The sequence below is a fragment of the Carassius auratus genome, unplaced genomic scaffold (assembly GCF_003368295.1).
Source record: "Carassius auratus strain Wakin unplaced genomic scaffold, ASM336829v1 scaf_tig00015516, whole genome shotgun sequence".
NCBI classification, from domain to species: domain Eukaryota; kingdom Metazoa; phylum Chordata; class Actinopteri; order Cypriniformes; family Cyprinidae; genus Carassius; species Carassius auratus.
The window spans coordinates 1-25,306 of record NW_020524598.1 but is presented as its reverse complement, the minus strand read 5'-3'; the positions used below and the strand labels follow the sequence as shown (position 1 = coordinate 25,306).

The 25,306-nt window shown below is 41.5% G+C and overlaps 2 protein-coding genes and 1 long non-coding RNA gene across 3 annotated transcripts; 1 reads left to right on the top strand and 2 right to left on the bottom strand.

Moving 5' to 3' along the window:
• Positions 1–5,272: 5,272 nt before the first annotated feature.
• LOC113074864 (GTP-binding protein SAR1b) lies at positions 5,273–8,717 on the bottom strand. The gene is made up of 7 exons (XM_026247590.1): positions 8,562–8,717; positions 7,782–7,855; positions 7,550–7,669; positions 7,367–7,432; positions 7,090–7,193; positions 6,679–6,810; positions 5,273–6,572 (listed from the first exon to the last, which is right to left on the bottom strand). Exons 2-7 carry the CDS (start codon positions 7,837–7,839, stop codon positions 6,456–6,458), a joined length of 597 nt encoding a protein of 198 aa, XP_026103375.1. The 5' UTR covers positions 7,840–7,855; positions 8,562–8,717; the 3' UTR covers positions 5,273–6,455.
• A 1,261-nt stretch (positions 8,718–9,978) lies between these two features.
• Positions 9,979–10,735, top strand: LOC113074862 (uncharacterized). The gene is made up of 2 exons (XR_003280837.1): positions 9,979–10,176; positions 10,263–10,735. It is a non-coding gene; the product is annotated as an uncharacterized LOC113074862 (long non-coding RNA).
• A 7,130-nt stretch (positions 10,736–17,865) lies between these two features.
• Positions 17,866–22,338, bottom strand: LOC113074861 (inorganic pyrophosphatase-like). Its single transcript, XM_026247587.1, has 11 exons — positions 22,164–22,338; positions 21,134–21,198; positions 20,513–20,566; positions 20,145–20,264; positions 19,294–19,380; positions 19,047–19,173; positions 18,841–18,968; positions 18,669–18,754; positions 18,366–18,441; positions 18,208–18,247; positions 17,866–18,054 (listed from the first exon to the last, which is right to left on the bottom strand). Exons 1-11 carry the CDS (start codon positions 22,336–22,338, stop codon positions 18,023–18,025), a joined length of 990 nt encoding a protein of 329 aa, XP_026103372.1. The 3' UTR covers positions 17,866–18,022.
• Between the last annotated feature and the right edge of the window lie 2,968 nt (positions 22,339–25,306).

Here is a 25,306-nt window from a genome sequence, read left to right as displayed (position 1 = left end):
ACTGGATTTTCCACTTGCTCGCTCTCCCCTACTCGAGCGCGTTAATCAGAGCAGTTTTGCTTTATACTATGTTGTCTACCGCAGCTTCTACTCAGAGTAGGCTCTGACCGGCATAAGCGGTTCTCTCCCTCCGAGCGGACAGGAGAAACGCGCTTCCCCTTTCTCAGTGTGCTAATATGTGGCTATCCACGCGGTGGATAAACTACCCTTCTCACGGACCTCCACCAAGAGGTTCGAGGTCCTGGAAGCAGCCTTATCAGCGCATATCACGAACGGCGCGGGTTTTTGCCACGATTTAGTGACATGCTATTATATAGCGATGCCGTTTGACTACCTCTCTAGCCAAACGGATCGCGCCTAACTCCGCCGCGACCTAGTCTCGTCTAGACGTATCGAGTCGTGTCTATTTCGGGAAAAATTTCATTCTCATATTACGGTTCTTTACGAGAAGCCTCTCGTTCTCCCCCACGCTCTAACATTGACTGTCTCGCAGCACAAGCACTTCGAGCGTCATTGAACTGAGCTGTTATTTGAGCGCCCCTCAGACACTGCACAATTCGTCTTCAGAGTTTGAGGGACGGCACAAGAGACTGGCGAATTTGGCCAGTTTATGACGGCTCACACAGCTGCCGCGTTCTCGCTAGCGGCGTGGCCCTATGTTTATCTTGTTGGTTTAAATCCTGCCGTGGACACGCTTCAGGATTATACACAACGAAACACAGCGAGTTGACGCATGCATTTCCTTCTATGTTTGCCGGGGTCTGTGCCCTCCACTGAAGAGTGCTGTTGGACTGCTATGCACATCCAACCCTCTCACTGCAGTCCCCACGCTCTAACATTGACTGTCTCGCAGCACAAGCACTTCGAGCGTCACTGAACTGAGCTGTTATTGGAGCGCCCCCTCAGACACTCTGCACTATTCAGCCTTCAGAGTCTGAGGGACGCCACAAGAGGCTGGAAAATATGGCCAGTTTATGACGGCTCACACAGCTGCCGCGTTCTCGCTAGCGGCGTGGCCTAATGTTTTCTTGTTGTATTAAATCCTGCCGTGAACACGCTTCAGGATTATACACAATGAAACGCAGCGAGTTTGACGCATGCGCCTTACTTCATGTTTGCCAGGGTCTGTGCCCTCCACTAGAGAGTGCTGTTGGACTGCTAATGCACATCCAACCCTTTCACTGCAGTCCCCACGCTCTAACATTGACTGTCTCGCAGCAAAGGCACCTCGAGCATCATTGGATTGAGCTATCATTTGAGCGCCCCTCAGACACTCTGCACTATTCAGCCTTCAGAGTCTGAGGGACGCCACGAGAGACTGGCGAATATGGCCAGTTATGATGGCTCACACAGCTGCCACGTTCTCGCTAGCGGCGTGGCCTACTGTCATCTTGTTGGATTAAATCCTGCCGTGAACACGCTTCAGGATTATACACAACGAAACGCGGCGAGTTTGACGCTTGCGCTTTCCTTCTATGTTTGCCAGGGTCTGTGCCCTCCACTAGAGAGTGCTGTTGGACTGCTAATGCACATCCAACCCTCTCACTGCAGTCCCCATGCTCTAACATTGACTGTCTCGCAGCAAAGGCACCTCGAGCATCATTGGATTGAGTTATCATTTGAGCGCCCCCTCAGACACTCTGCACAATCCAGCCTTCAGAGTTTGAGGGGCGGTACAAAAGGCTGGCAAAGATGGCCAGTTTATGACTGCTCATACAGCCGCCACGTTCTCGCAATGGCGACGTGGCCCGATTTTTATCTTGGTGAATTGAATCCTGCCGTGGATACGCTTCAGGATTATACACAACGAAACGCAGCGAGTTTACGCATGCGCTTTACTTCATGTTCGCCAGGGACTGTGCCCTCCACTATAGAGTGCTGTTGGACCGCTAATGCGCATCTAACACACTCACTGCAGTCCCTACGCTCTGACATTGACTGTCTCGCAGCAAACAGCGCTTCGAGCAGCATTGGATCGGGCTGTGACGCCAGGCATAAATAATAACTAATAATCCCTCAGACACTGCGCAATCCAGCTTTCAGATTTTGAGGGGTGATTCTAGGGTCTTACACAGACGACCCATTTATGACGGCTCGCACAGCCGCCGTTTTAGTTAGCGGCAGAGCTTGATGTTCAATTCGTTGGTCTAATTCCTGCCGTGGACACGTTCAGGATTATACACAACGGGACGCAATAGCTCTTATGCATACACTTCCCCTGTGCACGAATGCCGCAGGCTTTTCCGTGCACGGACATTGTGTATGACAACGTTGCAGAAAGCGGAAATTTGAGAAACTGCTAGTATCGTTTTGGGTCGCGTGTAACGCTTGCCCGGCATTTCTCAATGGGTGTTACGCACAATTGTCACGGATACACCAATTCGCTTTTTAGAGGCCCGCCTCTTTCCGCTGAATTCTTTCCACGGTGGTAGACTGATGGTAATAGCAGTGTTGTGACAGGAGATGTCAACTCTGCTGAGCAAAGGGGCTATAGAAGTCGTAGACCCCGTACTTCTCAGTGCATGGATGTAGCTCTGGCCCCGTTGCGGCTCCAGGGCCTCCATCTGTTAACCACTTGGACGATTGACAGCGGCATTCCCCGTAATTTGTCTGGGGTTACTTCACATGCGCCCCTTTTCAGTGGAAAAGTGGGCGGAAAGACGAAATATTTCACCCCGTTGTCTTCCGCATCCGACGATTTCGGTGACACGGAGTTGTGTGATGTCGTTAAAACTATGGATGCCAACCGAGTTTCTCCTACCGGGGTTCGGCTGGGGATTGAGCTTTCCCAGAGACCGTCACGACGGATGCGTCTTTGACCGGTTGGGGAGCTGTTTGTCAAGGGCTATCAGCCCATGGAGTGTGGACAGCTGCACAACGCAGTTGGTATATAAACCGGTTGGAATTACTGGCAGTTTTCTGGCTCTCCAGTAATTCGCGAATCTGCTGATCGGCCGTCTTGTGCTGCTCAGATCAGACAACACAGCGTTTGTCTCATACCTGAATCATTAGGAAGGATTACGCTCTCGCCCCCTGTGCAGGCTGGCGAGACATGTTCTTCTCTGGTCTCAGAGAAAATTTCTGTCGATCCGAGTTGTTCATGTCCCCGGACGTTTGAACTTCGGAGCGGATATGCTATCCAGACAGGCTCTGGAACAGGGAGAATGGAGATTACAACTCCAGACGGTGAATCTTTTATGGTGGGTATTCGGCAAAGCGAAAGTGGATTTATTTGCGTCTAACATGACTACGCATTGCCCGCTATGGTTCTCCCTATGCCCCCCATCGCCCCTGGGCGTGGATGCATTAGCTCACAGCTGGCCCAGGACCAGTCTGTATGCTTTCCTCCGATTCATTTGATCCCAGCGGTATTATGCAGAATACGGCGGGACAGAGTGGAACAGCTGCTGCTGGTGGCTCCGCGATGGCACACGCAGCCGTGGTTTGCGGATCTATCAGTCTGCTAGCGGGCTCTCCGTGGAGATTCCCCTCAGGCAAGATTTATTATCACAAGCACAGGGGCTGATTTGGCACCCGAGGCCGGATCTGTGGAAACTGTGGGCGTGGCCACTGAGCGGAGTGCATTAGTATGTCCCGGTCTTTCTGTTGGAACCGCTGAGACTATATTGAATTCTAGAGCAGCTTCTACGAGACGCTTATATGCTTTCAAGTGGAGACTGATTACAGCCTGGTGTGGCAATCGTAATGTGGATCCAGTTTACTGCCCAGTGGCTTCAGTGCTGGAGTTCCTCCAGGATTGTTTTTCGGATGGCGTAACACCAGCCACTTTTAAGGTTTACGTGGCAGCCATTTCAGCTTACCACGAATACTTAGGCGGTGCCTCTATGGGGCGTCATCCATTAGTTTCTCGTTGCATACAGCGTGCGCGACGGCTGAGGCCTTTCCGCCCTGTTCGAGTTCCTTCATGGGGTTTATCCTTTGTGTTGCTAGGTTTATCAGGGCATCCGTTTGAGCCCTTGGAGCCCGTATCGTATAAATTCTTGACACTGAAGACATTTCTTCTCATGGCTTTATCCTCCCTCAAGAGAGTTGGGGATTTACAGGCTCTTTCTGTTTCACCCTCATGCATGGAATTTGCACCGGGCTCTGTGAAGGTGCTGCTGCGGCCCAGGCCTAACTATGTTCCTAGGTCGCATCTAACCTCTTTCGCTTTCAGTAAGTGTTCCTGGAAGCTTTTTCACCTGCTGAGGCTGGATCAAGAGATCTAAGTCTTTGCCCTGTGAGAGCTTAAAGACTTATGTGGATCGTACAGCCCCTTGGCATGAATCTGACCAGCTGTTTGTCTGTTTTGGACATAAAAGTAAGGGCCATGCGGTTACAAAGCAGCGCATGTCCCATTGGCTGGTGGAGGCAATTTCTTTGGCCTATGAGGCGCGCGGACTCGCTTCGCCCTTAGGAATTGAGGCTCATTCCACTTGAGCTGTGGCTTCTTCTCAAGCTTTTCTCAGTGGATCTTCTATGGATGATATCTGTGCTGCGGCAGGATGGTCCTCACCGAGCATTTTTATCAAGTCCTACAGTCTGGATGTGAGGATGGCTCCTGGCTCCCGGGTTCTCTCCGCTTGAGCAGATGCTTCCTCTGATCTCAGTTATCAGGTACGTCAGGCGTTTTGGTATATCGTTCCCATACGTGGTGACGTCACCGCAGCATCGAAGTGACCTATGATAGGGAACATCTCGGTTACGTATGTAACCTTGGTTCCCTGAATAGGGAACGAGATGCTGCGGTTCTGGCCGTTCCGTACCTTGATAACTCTTCATCTTCAGTCATGAAATCTGAGCGAAATGGCGCGCTGCACCCAGGTATATCATGCGTGCGCATGCGCAGGGTGGTGCTATGCGCCATTTGGCCAATAGGATTGGCGGGATGGTATAGGGCTTCAGACATTCGTCACACCAGAGGTGTTCCCATACGTGGTGACGTCACCGCAGCATCTCGTTCCCTATTCAGGGAACCAAGGTTACATACGTAACCGAGATGTCTTCCTGGTATGGTTTCATTGGCGTAAAACTAGTCACGTGGTCGATGAATGTTGCAATTTGGAGTTCGACTCTTTTGAACAATTCGTTTCGTAAAACCGGTTCAGTGATTCTTTTACGTCCACGTTAAAAATACGATTGCTACTGTATGTCGAGACGTTTTAGTTAAACAGTTCAAATGATTCATTGAAAAGATCCAACAACAAAGAAAGTTTTCGAATTCAAACCAGACGTCGTTTATTACGTTTTACGAATGTTTTCTTGTGCAACAATGTGCTTGTTCATTCAGATGGTCACGTCACAAGGGTAAGGTTTTTTTTTTTTTACTATAATGTCACAGTTGTTTTAAATGTTTTTACGATTCATAATTTCATATAGGCCTACATATATGTGTGATTTTTTTTAGATCAAAGTACACACGGAAAATTCAAAATATATATATATATATTTATTTATTTATTTATTTAATGCTTTCTTCAGTGCAGAAATGCTACATGTGCATGTCCATAATTAGCTAATTCAAAAGAAAAGCAGCATTGACACTGCCAATCCTTTTACTTAAGCCTATTTACAAGTATGGGTAAAAGTGACCTAGTAATAGGACACATTTTCCATTGCCCATGCATATTTTCTATGAATTAAAAAAGCCTATATACTCTCATGCCATAACTCCAAATAAGTTACAGATGGCAGTCAACAAGTACTCATTACACAGTCGGGTAGTTTAGTGTTGAAACAGGCTAATGTAAACTGAGTGCTACATAACCACAGTCTTAAAAGTATCAAAATACTACATACAAATCAAATATTTGCATTTTTTATATATTAGATAGAAATATTTCATTTTAAATCTCAGGTAATTTTGATAAGCAAGCATGTATCCATTGGCACCGGCATAGCACACTATATCACTTCAGAAGTTTTTTTCCTTTGAACAGGTGGCAAATACAGAACTAGGGGAAAAACACCAACATTAAGGCACTGAGGTAATGTAACATGAAAACAAAAACACTGATTCTATATCTTCTGATGATTTCACATCAGAATTTCACAGCACAAGTGATGTTCACCTGATTAAAATCCTTGATTTAAATGTTCAATGGTATGTTTACCTTTCACTGATGCAAATCCACACTGGATTGAAAAAAAGTGTTCTGTAACTTGACGCCGACTCTTAAAATAACCCAGCTCAGTCAACTGTTAAAGCAAACTATTTCTATCCCTGCTTTTAGAAAAGGGAACAGCATATTGCTAAGGTAAATGTAACTTATGTAAGTAATTTCTACTGTAGCTTGAATTAATGCATATCTCAGATACTTCTCTATCACCACACTGGATTTTATAGGCTCAGATAATATATATAACACCCCTGGTTACTAGTTTCATTAATTCATAAATAATCAATTAATAAATAAGGATACACAGGTTTTTAATTAATAAACACATTAAATAGGTTAATCAATATATTGCGAAAGCCATCGAAAACCTTCACCATATCCTTGTCTCTTCAACACACTGCACATAAAGACTTCCATTGGCCTCAGGTTCAGTTCTTTCAGTGATACATTCCCCTGTGTGAGACAAAAGACCATGTACTGCTCCAGAAAATATCATTCATTGTGTAAAATATACTATACAAGTTATACATATATTAAATTTATTCCCTCAATGACCTACCTTTCCTGTGGTCTGTCCATGAAGACCAAACATTCCTCTCAGCGCATCCTCACTAATTGCTTCTGGACGGTCGATTTTATTCCCCAAAATAAGGATTGGCACATTGGAGATGGTTTCATCAGTTAAGAGGGCCTATGATTAAAAAGCAAGGTGCCCTCATTATTATTCAAATACATGGCTGTTTTTTGATTGGTGGGTCTGGGAAGAAATTGAAATTAGTGCACTGATGTCAGTGCAGTGATATTCCTTTGCACTTTTTAAAAAAAGTACAAAACTTTCACGGAGCAGACAACTTGGTTCCTTTTTTCTGAGAGTTTGGATGTGTTCAAAGATAAACATTCATTAGTAAATAACTGGTCATATACAAACCCATTGATTATATTTCTAAAAGAAAGTAAAATGTAGACTTACATCCAACTCCGTTTTGGCTTCTAGTAGACGTTCATGGTCAGCACAGTCAACAAGATACACAATCCCATTTATCGCTGGAAGATAATTCCTCCAAACCCTTCTTGCTGAGGATTGAGAATAGATCAAATCAATTGTGTTTAAGGTTGTTCTGGAATTTCTAAACAAATTTGTTATATTTTTTTTTTTTTCAAACAAATCTCCTTTTAACTATATCAGTGATTTTTTGCAATTTAAATTCCATATATATTAATCATTTATTAATAAATGTTATTTTTACCTTGAGCATGTCCACCCAGGTCGAATGTTGTGAAAGTCATCCCAGCAATACTCAGTTCTTCAGATGCTAACAGATAAGACAAGATACGGTACATTGTGTACAATGATTGCTTCAACATATCGATGAAAAATGTATACAGCTCATATGAAAAGAGAAAAACATGCTGCACTTTAGGCAACTTACTAGGGTGAAGTGTTGGAACATGTTGCCCAAGTCGATCATCTTTTAGCATGTGCAATAATGTTGTTTTTCCAGCATTGTCTAATCCAAGAAATACTAATTTCCCAGACTTTTTATAGAGTCCTAAAATGTAATGAGATTATGAAAGCACACACAAAAAAAAAAAACAATAAGAAAAATCAGCTACATTATTATTTGTGTTCATCAGTATTTCAGTATGGTTGTGATAATTTACCTAATAACTGTAACACACTGCTGAATCCTCTGTACAGCCAATCAAATATGAAAGACATTTTTGTAGCCTGTTCCCTGAAATAAATGAGCACCAGAATGAGAGAATTGTTTAAAAGCAGTACAAGATCCCAGACTTTTCAAGGGGCTCTGCTAACTCCAGAATAAGCTCTTTAGCTAAATCTACTGTAAGCAGGCGAAAAACAGCTGTTATTAAATGACCCAAGTTAACGTCTCCAAGAGTACATTTAAGAAAAGAAATATAAACCCCCTCGTATGTATTAACCAATATCCCGCACACAACATGCGCAAGAAACTATTTCTAGTTGTGAGACCTTGTCATTTGACGCCTTGGATATAGCACACAGACATAGCTGTCACTCAAATGACAGCAACTCGCGTTCAAATTCAAGTACACAGTAATAAGGGTTTGCATTGTAAATTAAGATGCATACATGTCGAAGTGAAAATACTGTTTTCCAACTCTACCTTACATGTAAACACCGCAGTAGGCTATTCACAGCGCAAATGTTAAGCGCGCGTTTCTAGAAACACGTCCATAGTGGAGGCGCTTTAACACACTCAAAACAACAGCCAGATATGCTCAAGTTGAATGAGCAAAGTATGGTATTGTAAGGGTTAAAATGTTAACTGACGTTTTAGATAAAGCCTTAAAACCTTGTTTAATAGAAACATTGTAACAAATGTCTACATTTATTGTCGCGTCATTTGCTAACAGCATAGAACAAAATACGCTGCAATAGGAAAATATTCGTGTAAATACCTGGGAGGATCCTCTTCTGTTGCAGACCCGTCAGTCCGGTCTGTATTCTACTGCTGAAAAACAGCCCGAATTTGACGTTTAACCGGAACTGCGTAGCTGCATAGGGTGGTCTCAGATCGATTGTAGGTTAATGTGTTGGCATCGGGGTGCTAAATGTTGACCGACTTGCGGCTGTTTATTCTGACAGCTAAGACTTTACATTCAAAAGTTCGGGAACCGTAAGATTAAAAAAAAAAAAAGTTTTTAAAAAAGTCTTTAATTCTCACTGCAAGGGTGCATTCGTATAAACCACAGTAATATTGTGAAAAAATATTAAAATTTATAAGAACAGTTTTCTATTTTAATATAATTTAAATGGTAATGTATTACTATAAAAAGCATATATTTCTGCAGACATTACTCAAGTGTTACATGATACTTTAGAAATCATAACAATATACTGATTTGATTCTCAAGAAACATTTCTGCTGCGTATTTTATTTTATTTTTTATTTAAACTGTAACATTTTAATCAGGATTCTGAGTTCAAAAGAACAATTTATAGCATAAATCTTTTGCTATATTATAAATAGTTTTCTTGTCACTTTTGCGTAACATATCATTGCCCAAATAGAGGTATAATTGCATACTAATGGGGTAGTGTAGAATCATAAAATGTTAAACTGTTGTTGAAATTCTAAATTGTAAAGCATTAGATCATCCAAAATAATTTCCATCATTTCTTGTTCCACACTTGTATAACATTGTTTCATGAATGTAAGGTAGAATGGCATCTCCAGTCCCCGCTCACTTACACTGTATGAGAAAAAAAGTAAACGAGGCTGCCAGCATATTATCCATTGATGCACAGAACAAAGAAAGTCAAGTGGGTTTGAAACAACAAGTAATCAACATAATATTTCAGTAATGTAAAGACAATGGAATACAAAAAAAGGTATTAACAAAAAATGTCTGATAGTAGTGTCTTATGAGAAAAGCTTTATTAAAGCATTTGTTCAGAATTTTACAGTACCTGAGTTTGACCAGACTATTAGCTAACTTTAGTATCTGTTACACATGTAACCGAGTGGTAAAAAGTATAGTAATTATTTCTCCCTTTGCATCGTTAAACTTATTGTATTTTTATTTTCTGTTTTCTGTAAATTACTAAGTCAGAAGAAACAGTTAATATCTGCATTTTTCCTTGAGTCGTCAGTAGGTGGTGCTGTTTGCATTATGCATGGGAAATGCGAATGTGCTGTTTTCAGATCTTTTTGGGTGATGTGCAGGGAGCAACGTTGGGGAGATGTGCACTCTCTGTAATCAGTGACATTTAAGACCATCAAGGGTAAATCTAGTATTTCCTTCTAATCTTCCTCTTAAATATCATTTCTGGATATATATTTTGTTGTGTGGTTTCTAAAGATGTCATGTTATTAAAGTTGTATGTGTACGATGGAATGACGTCACACCATGCGGTATAGGCCTGTTCAATTGTGGCTTTACACATTTTTTTACATTGTGCAAATGTTTCAGGTGTTGATGTTTTATCTGATTATTTACAGTACAGCATTTTGTTGAGGATTTCAGCCCTCATAAAGTGAATGTGAGGTGTAAAATAGGAGCTCATCATTTTGTGAGTGTTATCTTTTTATTTTCACAAATTATATGTAAGTGGGTAATATTTCCATGTTCTTATTATGCTTTGTTTATTTTGTATAGTATTCCCACTGCCGTATTGTACCGTGTAGTACCACATGTGATTTTAGTGTGGTAGTTTCTCTGTAGCGTCTCACAACATTTTGTTGTTGTGGTATTCCTTTTGTATTTAATTATTTAACTTTTGTATCTTTGTGTGGCGGCTGTATTTTTACGGGGCCGTGTTTGCGATGGTTAAGAGTTTGTTTCTGCTTATAGCAGTTGGATTGTGGAACAATCTGTTGAACATTAGGAATAATTATACACTGAGAAATATAGAGCTGTGAGATTTAAACTTTATTCTCAGCTCTTTGTATCCTTCTCTGTTTTTTTTGTTCCGTCTATTTTCAAAAATAGATATTTAACTCTTTTTCTTTGTTTCCGGTCTATTTTGAGCCGGAACGGTTTCTTGTACACTCTTGTTAAACATTTCAGAACATGTCATTCTTTTGAAAATACTAAATGAATAAACTACAAAGTAAGTAAACCCGCTAAAAGTGTTTCTGGTGGTCAATTAAATTCCCCGGTCACACATTTTTGGTACCAGGAGTGGGGTAGTTTATTCAGTTTGATTTGTTTGTGATGAGCGACGTGTTTTGTCGGGCAATACGGCAGTGGTGAATAATTTGCAGAGGCAGTGGACGTCCAGAGCGTGGAGGATTGCGGTTGTGGACGTGGTGATCGACGTTGATTGATCGGGTTTACGGGGTGCCAGGTGTGACGACTGCTCAGAAGACTGGTCCAGGTTGACGTGATTCCTTCTGTCAAATGTGCAGCGTAGCTTCCAGGATTTAACGGATCCATCCAAGAACTGTGTATCAGTGCGAGGGCGTCTGAGGTACTGGAAAGGACTGGGAAGTTTGGACGAGTTTTACACCAAGGACATTTATATTTGACTGAGTTGTTCATCCTGAGTTATTTTTATTTTATTTTGACCTGCTTGTGTAAGAAATGTCAGACACTGACGAACTGCCTGCAGGGGGGGTAGATGTCCCTGTTGAGGGGGCTGTGGGTAATGATGTTATAGAGCAAATGAGAGGTCAAATTCAAGAGTTAAGAGATTGGAGGGATGATGCTCTGGCCAATAGGGCAGTTGGTGGGGGTAATTCAACTCGCTCTTATATTTATGTCCCTCGTGAACGTCAGATTCAACCCTTTTGCGGGGAGTACAACAAAGATGGGAGGTCTGTAGAAGAGTTTATTGAGGAGGTAGAAAGGGTTCTACGGGCCAGAGATCAAACCCAGGAAGAACAGTTGGACTTTATTATTTCACATCTGAGGGGGCCCGCACTTGAAGAGGTGCGTTTATGTGTGGGAAACCAGTCCAGACAGGCCAGTGATTTGTTTGCATTCCTACGGGAAGCGTTTGGAGAACGGCGTAGCGGGACACAATTGTTGCAGATGTTTTACAATCGCAAACAATTGGAGGGGGAAGACCTTCGAAATTACTCTCATGCTCTCTCTCGCCTATTAAGCTCTGTCACAAAACAGTCCCCAGGTGGTCTGGCTAATGAGCAGGGAATTTTACGTGATCAGTTTGTGGAGGGTGTGCGAGATGCTGCATTAAGGCGAGAGCTGCGTAAAACAATCAGAGAAAAGCCCCAGTTGACCCTGCTTGAGATACGTAATGAAGCCATTCTTTGGTCAATGGAAGAGAGCAGGCCGATTAGAGTTGCAAATAATCGACCCATCCATTCAGAAGTTCTGAGTGAAACTAAGGATAATGCTGCCGGGTCTGAGGCTCAAACATCCACTGTGTTAAATGATATTTTACAAGTGATTACACGGCAGGACAAGCGAATAAGTGAGCAAGAGCAAACCATTTCAGAGCTCACTAAGGCGGTAAAGGAGTTGACTGCACAACGATCAGTGTCAGTTCCGCAAAATTTTGTGCCCTCGTCAAAGTCTCCTCCCAGGTTTACAGAGGAGGGAGAACCTATCTGTTTCCGATGCAATGAGGTTGGGCATATTGCTAGGCGCTGCACTATGAGACGGGGTGGGAGACCCAAGAGTACTCCCAGGACCAATGAAAGGCAAGAAAACCCAGGTCCTTCCATGGCGCTGAGTCAGGCAACGCAAGGGGCAGTGTCTGGTTCACCGCCTGAGGGAACCAGTCGAGATAGGTTCCTTGAACGAGCAGTTGGAACGTGCCCTATGGTGGACTTGAAAATCAGGGGTGTGCTAGTGTCATGTCTGCTCGACACTGGTAGTCAGGTTAGTACCATCACAGAGGGATTCTTCCGAGAGCATCTGTTTGGTAATGAGAGTGATGTGTTGTCAACTTCAGGTTGGCTGAAGATCACAGCAGCCAACGGTTTAGACATTCCTTATTTGGGTTACATTGAGCTGGACGTGGAGGTTATGGGGATGACTTTGCCTGAGTGTGGCTTCTTGATTGTTAAAGAAACTCCTAGTCCATCGTCTATGGCTGTGCTTATAGGAATGAACATTATTAGTAAGTGCCGACAGATTGTTCACGCTGAATTTGACACTGCATTAGGTGGGAGACTAGACTCCAACTGGAGGGTAGCCTTCCAGCAGGCCCAATCGGTTGAGTTAGTGGAGCGAGTTTCATTCGCTCGTGTCGCAGGTAAGACTCCTGCCCATGTGCCTGCTTGGTCTGCAGCCACTGTCCTGATCAGGGGTGTGGAATCTAAAAAAAAAAGGGATGGCTCTGCATGGTTGGTTGAACCAGTGAACACACCCTTGCCAGGAGGTTTGGTTGTAGTACCTACCTTGGTCACATCAGAGTTACCTTTGTGTCCAGTGAGAGTACTTAACCTGTCTCAGGAAGACCTTTGGCTTCAGCCCAGAGCTCGTTTGGGTATGGTGTCTCTGATAGATGGTAGCACTGCGGGTTCATCCTGCGAAGTGAAGTTTCAGCGAATCTCCGCAGACACAGAACGGGTCACTGTTGGTGTCGGTCAGTGTTCTGAACCACCCATCCAATCGGTCCTGGATCATGTCGACATGGGAGGCACGCCTGAACAGCAGGTTCAGCTAAAAGCGGTTCTTGAGAAGTATTTAGGTGTATTTGCTTTGGACGATGATGATCTAGGTTATACAGATAAGGTTCAACACGAGATACATTTGACTGATGACGTTCCGGTGAATCAGCCTTATCGACGCATTCCACCCAATCAATACCAAGAGGTTAGAGAGCATATCACAAAGTTACTGAAGAAGGGTGTCATTCAAGAGAGTGTGAGTGCTTATGCCTCGCCAGTGGTATTAGTTCGCAAAACCGATGGGTCACTACGTTTGTGCGTAGATTATAGGAAGCTCAATGCAAAGACAAGGCGTGATGCATTTCCGCTACCTAGAATTGACGAGAGCTTTGATGCCCTCCGGGGAGCAAAGTTTTCTCAACTGTGGACTTGGCCTCTGGTTATCATCAGATTGCGGTGAGTGACCGGGATAGAGCCAAGACTGCATTCACGACACCCTTTGGTTTATTTGAGTACCGGAGGATGCCGTTTGGGGTCTGTAATGGACCGTCGACCTTTCAGCGGCTTATGCAAGCTGTCATGAGCGATCTGATCTTTCAGGTGTTGATAGTGTACTTAGACGACATCTTGTTGTTTTCACAAACATTTGAAGAACATCTAGAAAGACTGGAGATGGTGCTGAAGCGGTTGGCAGAGACTGGTTTAAAGGTGAAGCTAGGGAAGTGTCGATTTCTCCAAGACACTGTGCGCTTCCTTGGTCATCAGGTGTCAGTGCAGGGGATTTCACCTGACCCTGACAAGGTTGCTGCAGTTAGTAATTGGAAGATCCCGGAGAATGTCAAGGAGTTGAGGTCATTTCTGGGGTTCTGCAGCTATTATAGGAAGTTTATTGAGGGATTTTCAAAGATAGCTGGACCCTTACATGACCTGGTAAATTTTTGTCTGAGGGAAGGCAGGTGTGCCAGAAGTGGTCGTCACTTTAGTACTCTGTGGTCTAGTGAATGTGATTGTGCATTCAATCAGTTAAAGGATAGACTGACAACAGCCCCGGTACTTGGTTTCGCAGATTTCAGTTGCCCTTTCATCCTTGAAACAGACGCGAGCCAGAATGGGTTAGGTGCCATCTTATATCAGAAACAGGGTGATGAGAAGCGGGTCATTGCGTACGCCAGCCGTAGGTTGCGTAATGCAGAGAAAAATGATCGCAACTACAGTAGCATGAAGCTCGAGCTACTGGCCCTCAAGTGGGCAGTAGTTGAGAAGTTTCGTGGCTATTTACTTGGGTCCTGGTTTGAAGTGATCACAGATAATAATCCGCTCTGTCACTTGCAAACCGCCAAGTTAGGAGCGATTGAGCAGAGGTGGGTAGCACAGCTTTCTGTCTTCAATTTCGAGGTGAAATACAGACCGGGAAAGAGTAATGCTGCAGCCGATGCGCTGTCTAGGCAGGAGTTTGCAGGGGAGCCTGAATCTGATCCGGACGCTGACTGGAATGAGTGTATAGCGATTTGCAGTGTGATTAGTCGGGGTACAGCCTTGGGACCTGAACTCGCATTTAAGGGTGTTGAGTGCGCCAGGTTGAGGCAGATCCGTGCATTGGAGGCTGGAGAACAAGCTGGCACTGGTCTCCAAGGAAACACTCATACACTCCCTGGCTATACTAGGGAACAGCTGGTTGAGTTTCAGAAAAGCGACCCTGTTCTGAGAGAATTTAGAAGATTCTGGGACAAGAAAATGAGACCAGTGCACCCAAAAAGAAAGTCGTTATCTAAGTCAGCGAAGTGTCTTCTGAAGCAGTGGAGTTTTATCAGAGAACGTAATGGGTTACTGTATCGGGTAGTAGATTTTTCTTCTGAGGAGAGCTGTTGGCAGTTGTTGTTGCCAGCGTGTTTGAAAGAGCGAGTGCTGCTGAGTGTGCATGACGATATGGGGCACCAGGGCATTGAACGGACTGTGGGGTTGTTGAAGCAGAGATGTTTTTGGTCTGGTATGTATGAAGATGTGGAGGAATGGGTAAAGAAGTGTCAACGGTGCATCCTCACAAAGATGCCGCAGCCCAAAGTCCGTGCCCCTGTGAGAGCATTTTTGGCTTCCAGGCCCCTTGAAGTAATTGCGGTGGACTTTACTGTCCTAGAGCCTGCTTCTGACGGGCGTGAAAATGTTCTGGTTGTCACAGATGTTTTCACAAAGTTTACACAGGCATTTCCCACCAAAGATCAAAAGGCCGATACCACAGCAAAGGTCTTGTTGAAGGAGTGGTTTATGAAGTATGGCGTCCCGGAGAGGTTGCACTCCGATCAAGGCAGAAATTTTGAAAGTGAGGTAATCGCTGAGCTGTGCAGACTCTATGGGGTGAAAAAGACCCGTACAACCCCTTATAGGCCGCAGGGAAATGCCCAATGTGAACGATACAACAGAACGCTCCACAACCTGTTACGTACACTACCCCCGGAACGGAAACGGCGTTGGCCTGAGTACTTGCCAGAGTTAGTCCATGCATATAATGTGACGCCACATGCTACTACCGGTTTTTCCCCTTATTATCTTCTTTTTGGGGTACAGCCACATCTGCCCATTGATGCATTGCTGGGTGGTGAGGAAGTCTCTGAGGGGAAGCAAGACTGGTTATCTGTTCATCAGGAGAGGCTGAGGTATGCCCATGAGAAAGCTAGGGAGTACTCAGAGGAAAAAGCTCTAGAGAGAGTGACTCGTTTGAATGAGAAGGCATTTTGTCCCCAGGTCGGTGTGGGCGAGTTGGTGTATTTGCGTCAGCGGTTTCCAGGCAGGAACAAGATTCAAGATGCCTGGAGCCCAATTGTGTACCGAGTAGTGGAAGTAATAGGCACGACTTACACTGTGGAACCTTTAGAGGGAGGGCCCTCAAAAAAGGTTCACCGGTCAGAGTTGCGTCCAGGTGCTGTGCCTACTCCTAGGCCTAGGAGTAGGGACAGATCTCAGCCAGATACACAGCAGGTTACCATGGTTGAGAATGACACTTCTGAGCCAGATTTTGTGGTCGTAGAGGAGGTTGTGCAACCTTCTGTAAGAGGGGCCACCAACATTCAAGTTAACTCAGAGGCACCCGGTACCTTGGGTAGCTCTGAAGGTAACCAAGTACCAGTATCATCTGACACTGGTAGAGATTTTGCAGAATCTGATGGTGTGGCCTTAAATGCAGAGGTTGCAGATGAGGTTATTCGGTCTCTAGGTTTTGAAACTGGTGAAATGTGTGACAGAGTTCAGAGAGAAGTACCCGTTCCAGCTGTGCGCAGAAGTAAGCGTGCAACTGCTGGTGTTCACACAAATCCTTTCCATGCACCTAGGTCTGCTTGTAATGCAGTAAGTGTCAGCACAGATATGGTGTCGCAAGTGCTGACCAGTATTGGCACTGCATTGTTTGAGAAGGCATTACGAGGTGCCATGAATACTGAATTTATTACTGAGTGAGTCATCGAGGACGCTGACTTATTGCAGGGGAGAATGTAACCGAGTGGTAAAAAGTATAGTAATTTATTTCTCCCTTTGCATCGTTAAACTTATTGTATTTTTATTTTCTGTTTTCTGTAAATTACTAAGTCAGAAGAAACAGTTAATATCTGCATTTTTCCTTGAGTCGTCAGTAGGTGGTGCTGTTTGCATTATGCATGGGAAATGCGCATGTGCTGTTTTCAGATCTTTTTGGGTGATGTGCAGGGAGCAACGTTGGGGAGATGTGCACTCTCTGTAATCAGTGACATTTAAGACCATCCAAGGGTAAATCTAGTATTTCCTTCTAATCTTCCTCTTAAATATCATTTCTGGATATATATTTTGTTGTGTGGTTTCTAAAGATGTCATGTTATTAAAGTTGTATTGTGTACGATGGAATGACGTCACACCATGCGGTATAGGCCTGTTCAATTGTGGCTTTACACATTTTTTTACATTGTGCAAATGTTTCAGGTGTTGATGTTTTATCTGATTATTTACAGTACAGCATTTTGTTGAGGATTTCAGCCCTCATAAAGTGAATGTGAGGTGTAAAATAGGAGCTCATCATTTTGTGAGTGTTATCTTTTTATTTTTCACAAATTATATGTAAGTGGGTAATATTTCCATGTTCTTATTATGCTTTGTTTATTTTGTATAGTATTCCCACTGCCGTATTGTACCGTGTAGTACCACATGTGATTTTAGTGTGGTAGTTTCTCTGTAGCGTCTCACAACATTTTGTTGTTGTGGTATTCCTTTTGTATTTAATTATTTAACTTTTGTATCTTTGTGTGGCGGCTGTATTTTTACGGGGCCGTGTTTGCGATGGTTAAGAGTTTGTTTCTGCTTATAGCAGTTGGATTGTGGAACAATCTGTTGAACATTAGGAATAATTATACACTGAGAAATATAGAGCTGTGAGATTTAAACTTTATTCTCAGCTCTTTGTATCCTTCTCTGTTTTTTTTGTTCCGTCTATTTTCAAAAATAGATATTTAACTCTTTTTCTTTGTTTCCGGTCTATTTTGAGCCGGAACGGTTTCTTGTACACTCTTGTTAAACATTTCAGAACATGTCATTCTTTTGAAAATACTAAATGAATAAACTACAAAGTAAGTAAACCCGCTAAAAGTGTTTCTGGTGGTCAATTAAATTCCCCGGTCACACACAGAATATCCAACCATTATCAAATAAAACTTAACTTAGCAAGACATTGGTTAGCTCCCCTAAATGTTAATGTGATATTCAATCCCCTAAATAAGGTGTTAAGTGCCCCTGTTTTCATAAAATACCATTATTCTATACAGATGATGACATACATATTCAAAACATGATGAGACTGGTCCATTAACAGTGTTATGTTCTTCAGTTCTTTGCATAGTAGAACCATTTTTCAACTGAAAAAGACAGTACAACAAAGTAAATATCATGTCACATCTTGAAAAAAAAAGTGTAAACTCGAATGGATAAGTAACAGTATTTTTTTGGAGATCTGATGTTTCAATGTAGAAAAAATAAAAAAAAGAAAAGAGACGAAAACAAAATCAAACCTGAGCTTGGAACTGGACTAGCCTCTCCACATGGGCAAGACTGAAAAATGAAAAGAAAAATTTGTTTTAGTTACTACAATAGTGAAGTCTTACTTAACAAAAGTAACCACTATTTATGCTATTATCAAATTAATTGAAAGCAAAAACAAAGTTCTTACTCCATCAACAACTGCTTTGGCTTCATCTGCCGAACAGCAGAATGGACTGTCTCCCTTTGAGACACACGTGTTCTTGCTGCACAGTAAAAGAGAAAAAAGCAAGTTAGCAAGTTAAAAGAGGGGAAAAGCAAAGAAAATTATTTTATATTTTATATCATGTTGATGTGTTCCAGCAGTAAACCATGTCTACAATAGGTTATATCTGTAGTGACTGAAAATGAAAGTGCAAACAGTCAGAACTGAAATAAAATACCATGCAAACTGAGCAAAAAATTGCGTACCACTGAAGAAAAATTCCCTTACCAGTTTAGTTCTCCAGCATTGGCTTGCTGTGAGATCAGTGCCTTCCAGAAACCATGCGTGGCTTTGATCGTCTCAGTGGCAAAATCCTGGAATAAATGTAGCATATTTAATATGACTAATATGACCAATTGCAAATTAGAGCTTGTTTATTAAAATTTTCTGAACTACACACCTTGTCTTTGAACTCTCCATTGAATGCAAACTGGTTTTCAGGTTTACCATCAGGTACCTTGTATCTCCTGAACCAGTCAACTGTGGCCTCGAGGTAGCCAGGCTTGAGTCTCTTCACATCACTAATGTCTATATTTCACACCAGAAAAATGTATCACATATATGTATCTCTTCTAAGTCAAGTTGAAAGCAACGAGTGTAACTTACTGTTCAAGTCCTTTGCCTCAGGGTCATCAACGTTGATTGCAATGACTTTCCAATCAGTTTCACCTTCATCGATCATTGCTAAAACACCCAGGACTTTCACTTTGATAACATCTCCACGACAGCACACCTTTGAAGATCCAGCATTGTGGGGTTTGTTTATCTAATCCAACTGTAGCTGCACGTATGACAGCTTGCTTAATAATTTCGGCTTTCTTTCACAGAATAAGACAAACACTGATATCTATACCTTGTTTCCAATTTCACAGACATCGATTGGGTCATTGTCACCACAACACCCTGTGTCATTGTCTTTGTGCCCAGGGTCTTCCCATGTCTGTCAGAAAAGATTTAAAGAAAGTCGTTTAAAAATATAGGGGAGGAAACAACACAATGGCACATGCAATTCATATCTACAAGAAAGGTTTTTAATTTCAGTTTGAATAATGCTAATCTGTCTCCGCCAAAATCACTGGAATGCAGTGAGATGGAATGTATTTCTCAAGAAATGAAGGAAAATCTGTACCATCATATTTTCATATTGACAAGCCATAATAAAACTATCAAGTACTAAAAGAATATGTTTATAATTGTGTTCATGAAGATGGAACAGATTTAAACTAACATTTAAAAGTTTGGGTTCAATAAGATTGTTCTAAAACAAATTAACACTTTTGTGATCATAACGACATTTATTATGTTATAAAAGATGAATGAAATGTTTCTTGAGCAGCAAATCAGCATATTCGAATGATTTCTAAATGTGAAACTGAAGACTGGAGAAATGGTTTCTGAGAATTCAGCTTTACCAGCACAGAAATAACTATTTTAAAATATGTTAAATAAAAAAAATAAAGAAAATTAATATATCATAATATTCTACCTTATTTTTGATCATATAAATGCAACCTTGGTGAGCATAAGAGATTTCTTTCCAAAAAATAATTAAAGAATTAAAAAATATACATTTCTGATCCCAAACATTTGATCTGTAGTATTTTAAACAGTTAACTGATTCCAGAAACTGAAGCAGTTTCTACCTTCTTTCTGTTTTATTGTTTGAGTTTAATGTGTGATGATCAGTGCTGATTTAAAGCTTACTTGAGGGATTGCTCCATAATTCCAAATATAGCCTTTGTGAGGGAAAACATTGGCCACGTAGCGCAAATTGCCCTTCTTCACATCTTGCTTAATGGGGTTCAGTGGGTCTTTTGTAGCAATCTGAGAAGTAAACCATAATGTCATTCATAGAAACACCAACTAGTTGATGAGTCATTATTTAGTTTGAATGTCAATACACAACCCACCACAAAATGTAGGTTAAAAGTCTTTTTCCTTTAACTGTACGTGTAAGTGTGTAACTATATGACCTTGCAAAACAAATAGCCTGTTACAAAGTCCTCTGTTCTATTGTTTTATTCTGTTATACTGCAAGTGGTGTAGTTTTTTTACTGTTGGTCATACTTTACCTCCATTTTTGCATTTGTCCATCGTGGTACCTCAACAACCATGTGGAAAATGTTCTAAAGAGAAAATTAAAGCAATTGATTTTTTATTTAAAAAAAAGGAAAGTAGCCTAAATGTGACATTCCCATAATAATTTAACCTTAATATACCTAAACACAAAAATGTATGTAAAGCCATGAGAATGATTAATCAAAGATTTACACCGGTAAGATATCAGAACAGTCCAAAGTATTGAACAATTTAAGATGACACTAATGAAAGGGGGTAAAGATCACTCCACTTACAGACCAAGTACCTTCACCTGATAAAGAACTGATATACACTGTGCTGGATTGTGAAATGGCCGTTCACTGCCAAAGGGGTCCCATAAGGGAGGGGGATCTACACTGAGACTAGGACAGGAGTAGGCAAGTTCGGTCCTAGAGAGCCGCAGTCCTGCACAGTTCAGCTCCAACCCTGAAAAAAACCCTCACCTGCCTGTACCGGAGTAATCGCTTGTTCAGGTGTGTTTGAGTTTGATTAAGGTTGAAGCTGAACTCTGCGGCTCTCTAGGACCGAACTTGCCTACCCCTGGACTAGGAGAAGAGAAACTAACAATGAACAATTAAATGAACATACTGTACCTGAGCTTCATCTGCATACATAGGTATGTCATGGAATGGTGAAATGTACTTTCCATCTGAGCTCTCTGGTTAAAAATAAATAAATAATAATAATTCTATAAGAGTATATCAGACATTCAGAAATTGTCAAGCCCAGTCACTTAAACTTTATTAAATGGTATGTTTTGGATGCATTTATTGACTTTTATGAAGCATATAAAATAATCCAAAAGATAAATGAATTAATCGCTCCATTATTCATGTACAAAGAAAGCTGAGATATTCTATAACTTTTAACTAGGTGTTCCAAAGAAGAAAGTCTGGTTTGATGGTTTGGTGATTACACAATTTTTATGTTGAAGTGAATTATTGCTTTACACTGCACACGTTAATAACAATGATCTTGCCGTGTGTGCATAGAGCTTGTCAATAATTTTTACTTGTCAGAAGAGAGCAGGTGACGTCATGCTGCTGCTAAGGATGAGATGCACAGCTGGCAACTAAAATAAACAGAGCATACCCAATTTTGTGGAAAATTGTATAGTTATATCTGCTTTAGTAACTTTGTATTTTATTCATCCGAACTCATTTTAAACAATGCAGTCAGTATATATGACTATCTATAAAAGAAACCCTTTATACTTGTCCTTCATTTACACATTTTAATGAGCTTAGGTTATACCAACAATGCAAACAAAAATAACATAGTTTGCGATGTTGCACTGTTGGTAATAATTACATATAATTTTTTTGGGACTCTCGTTTTTTAAATGTAACCGGTTTAACAGGTTTGCTTTCTTCAAACTGAAAATAACTTTACACAGAGCTACAGTTAATCAGAAATTACAAAAAACTTTATGGACCGATTATCATCTAAATTCGTTAAATCGTTAAATTTATTAATTTAATCAGGTTTTAGGTCATAAATGACGCGAGAAAAAGCGACACGTGGGACTTGCGGCCCAGCCCCTTTCATCTTAATTGTACGGTAACTGTCCTTACCGTACAAACTTCTCATCACCAATCCCCGAAGAACAGAATATATACTTACTGAAATAAATCCTATAACTTAAAGTGTTAGGGTTTCCTCTTTCTTCAGTGGAGAAACTCATATTGTGCGCTCTGTGTATTGACTCCGGCAGGATGTGTGTAAAAAGACTGCAGCGATGTGCTAGAGGAAGTTGCGCATGCGCATAGACTGATCTGCGCAAAATACGTAAGCGCATGTTGATTTGTGAATCGGCAGTGATAGTAGACAGTGTTAGATCTTGTAAAAGGAAATAGGAAATAACACACTTTTAATGCGGTTTCTTTCATTAAAAACAGCCTAAGCTGTTTTTTTTCGCCTGGTTTGAGTTGGTTGTACAGCCTGACCAAGTCTTACCTTTATTTTCTAAACAGTTCTAAACACCTGTTTAGCTGTCCCTAACCAAGTGCCCAAATGGGGTTGTTGTTGTCTTGAGCAAACAATCATCATATTAGAAAAATGGATCTGAAGGATCATGTGACACTCAAGACTGACTGCTGAAAATCCAGATAACATTTGACACAATAACATTGACATAAATAACATAAAATAACATTTGATATAAATAACTTTGATATAACTTATTTGAAATTATAATAATATTTCACAATATTGCTTTTTTGGTGAATTTTTGGTGAGCATAAGAGATTTATTTCTAAAACATTTGAAAATTCTCAATTATTAGTAATATAATCTGAAGTGTACGTTGTTTATTCCATAGACTGGTTTAGTCGCTTTGTTATATTCTTACGCTCTCGTAACCTTTCTTTTATAATGAATATTTAAAATTATATTATTTGATTTTATATATAATAGAATATATTCATTCTACCATCTAGTCATCCTCGCTAAATATTAAATAAATAATGACGTTTTTGCGGAGTGGGCGTTTGTGAGACGTGATTCTCTGTTGACGTCATATCCTCCTAGTGCTCTTCGCTTCCTGCCTGGCGGAGGGAGGGGTCGGTGCTGACGGCTGGGAGGACGAGCTGAACGTTAAGAAAGCCTTGGGAAAGCGATAAGAAGCGAGGGGAAAGGGCCGAGGTTTTTACCTTCCGTCGGGAAAAATTGTCGCTCGAGCGTTCTGATTAGCACCTGAAGCAAGTGGCAATGTCGTCCAGTCGTCAGCTTAGTGAGAGCAGGGCCATCCCGACCAGGACGGTGCTGATCAACGAGTCAACGCAGCTACCTCACGACTATTGCACCACTCCTGGAGGCACTTTATTCTCCACCACCCCGGGACGGTAACAACCCAGATTATATCTGCAGGTGTTCACCTGCTGTTTGTGTGGAGACAGTTTAATGTTTAGAGGGGTGCCTGTGTTGGCCAGGAAGCCGTGACCACATAAAAGGCTGTGTCTCAAAACATTGTGTTCTGTAACTTGCTTAGACTTTAAGGGGTTGTAGGAACCTTTAGTTAGTTTGGCTGTAGTGTGATAACGCTCAAACTGTCGAAAGTTTAAACTGGACGATGACCAAAACATGTTGACGAGGAAGGCTGTTTCCTGTGTTTTTGAGACACATCATGTAGTTCTAAACAAAACAGCGCCGCCTGTGCGTCTCTCTGATCAACATGATTGATGGACAGAATAGACAGAACAAAGGAATGTGCCGTTCTCCATATATGTTTAATATAATACATGTAGCAGTAAACATCCTACCCAGTGTCTTGATTGCTTAATTTTATTACCGTTTTTTGCGACCAATGATAGTAAATTAGTCTTTGTGATTTCAAAAGCATTAAAATGTGCCATATTAACGTCTGTTTCACTTTAAGGTGGATGATTATCATCATTTACTCATTCTCATATTGTTTTCAACCAAGTGTGACTTGTTTTCTTGTTTGCAACACTAAAGGAAATATGTCAGATCGCTTTAGGATTATGACATTTTATGCATGCTGGTAGTTATGTAATAAAACCATCTTATGACAGTGTGTTTATTATGACAATGCAGGAACCCGAATAATCTATGATCGCAAGTTCCTGTTAGACCGGCGTAACTCGCCTATCGCCCAGACCCGCCAGCACATCTGCCGGTTATCCCAGGAGTGACAAGCAAGAACGTCCTGAATGAAAACAAGAGGAATGAGGCTAAAAACATCAACAACCACGATGCCAAGCCAGGGCAAGGTTAGTCTTTTAAACTGACCGAACTGGAACTGTTTCCACTGGAACCTCCCTGATTTGTGCTCAGTCACCTTATGTACACAAACAGTAATGGGTCTGGTTGACAAGGGTTAGACTAGTGCAAACTCATACTATTCTCTTTTAGTGGTCTATTCTCTTTTAGTGGTCATGCATTAAGTTTTTTTTTGTGTTTGCTGCAGGTGAAGATGCTCAGTTTGAGATGGACATCTAAAGGAGAGGAACCAACATGAAGAATGATTAATTACCTGGTACCTGTGTGCCAGTGGCTTGGCTTGTAGAAACCAATGTTGTGAGCCCTCTCCTTTAGCTCTTTCTAGCTGCTGGGTGTTGCATAATCATGGGGATAAATGACTAAAAGTTTGCCCAGTGGGGCTGCTGGAGCCCTGAAAGTTAACCTGGGAGCCTGTTGAGCTCTTTTTGTTTAGGTTTCAGGGCAGCCATCAGCTGTACTTGCTTAAGTCACAGAGCAAAGGACAAATTCTGTATTCTAAGTGCCCGGATATGTTACCAATTTACCATAAACAAATCAGCCATCAGAGATTCACTGCTGATACATCAGAGTACATTGTTCTAGTTGATACTCTTAATGCAGTCTTCTTGTTTCATATGTAAACTGATTTGCACCCAAGTCAGGAAATGCAGTTATCTGTATGTACATGTCCTCCTAAATGTAAGATCTTTTTTTTTTTCGAAAAGGGACAGCACGATAATCATCATACTTTTGATTAAAAAAAAGAAAGGATTCCGTATTCATTCCAAGTATTTTATATCAGTTAAAACAGGTGACTTTTGTTCTAGATTTTTATTTTCAGGTACTTATTCAACTCAGAAAAATAGTTTTATAGAATTGTCCAAAAACAGACCACGGACCTTAATTACTTGGTTGAATTTATATAGGATTACAATGCCAAACCAATTTTCTACTTTTATTTAGAACTACCCCAGAATAAGAATTTCAGTCCATAGTCTTCTAATTACCTTTTGCCCTTATAGCTGGTTAATTTTAAGTAATAACGA

Coding starts and splice junctions, on each gene's coding strand:
- LOC113074864 (XM_026247590.1), bottom strand. CDS start 7,839: ATGTCTTTCATATTTGATTGGCTGTACAGAGGATTCAGCAGTGTGTTA. Junction 7,433..7,549: donor TGTTCCAACACTTCACCCTA/GTAAGTTGCCTA, acceptor CTTATCTGTTAG/CATCTGAAGAACTGAGTATT. Junction 6,811..7,089: donor AAGCCAAAACGGAGTTGGAT/GTAAGTCTACAT, acceptor TTTTAATCATAG/GCCCTCTTAACTGATGAAAC.
- LOC113074861 (XM_026247587.1), bottom strand. CDS start 22,338: ATGCGCTTACGTATTTTGCGCAGATCAGTCTATGCGCATGCGCAACTT. Junction 20,265..20,512: donor GGACAAATGCAAAAATGGAG/GTAAAGTATGAC, acceptor TTTACTTCTCAG/ATTGCTACAAAAGACCCACT. Junction 18,755..18,840: donor ATGGAGAGTTCAAAGACAAG/GTGTGTAGTTCA, acceptor CATTTATTCCAG/GATTTTGCCACTGAGACGAT.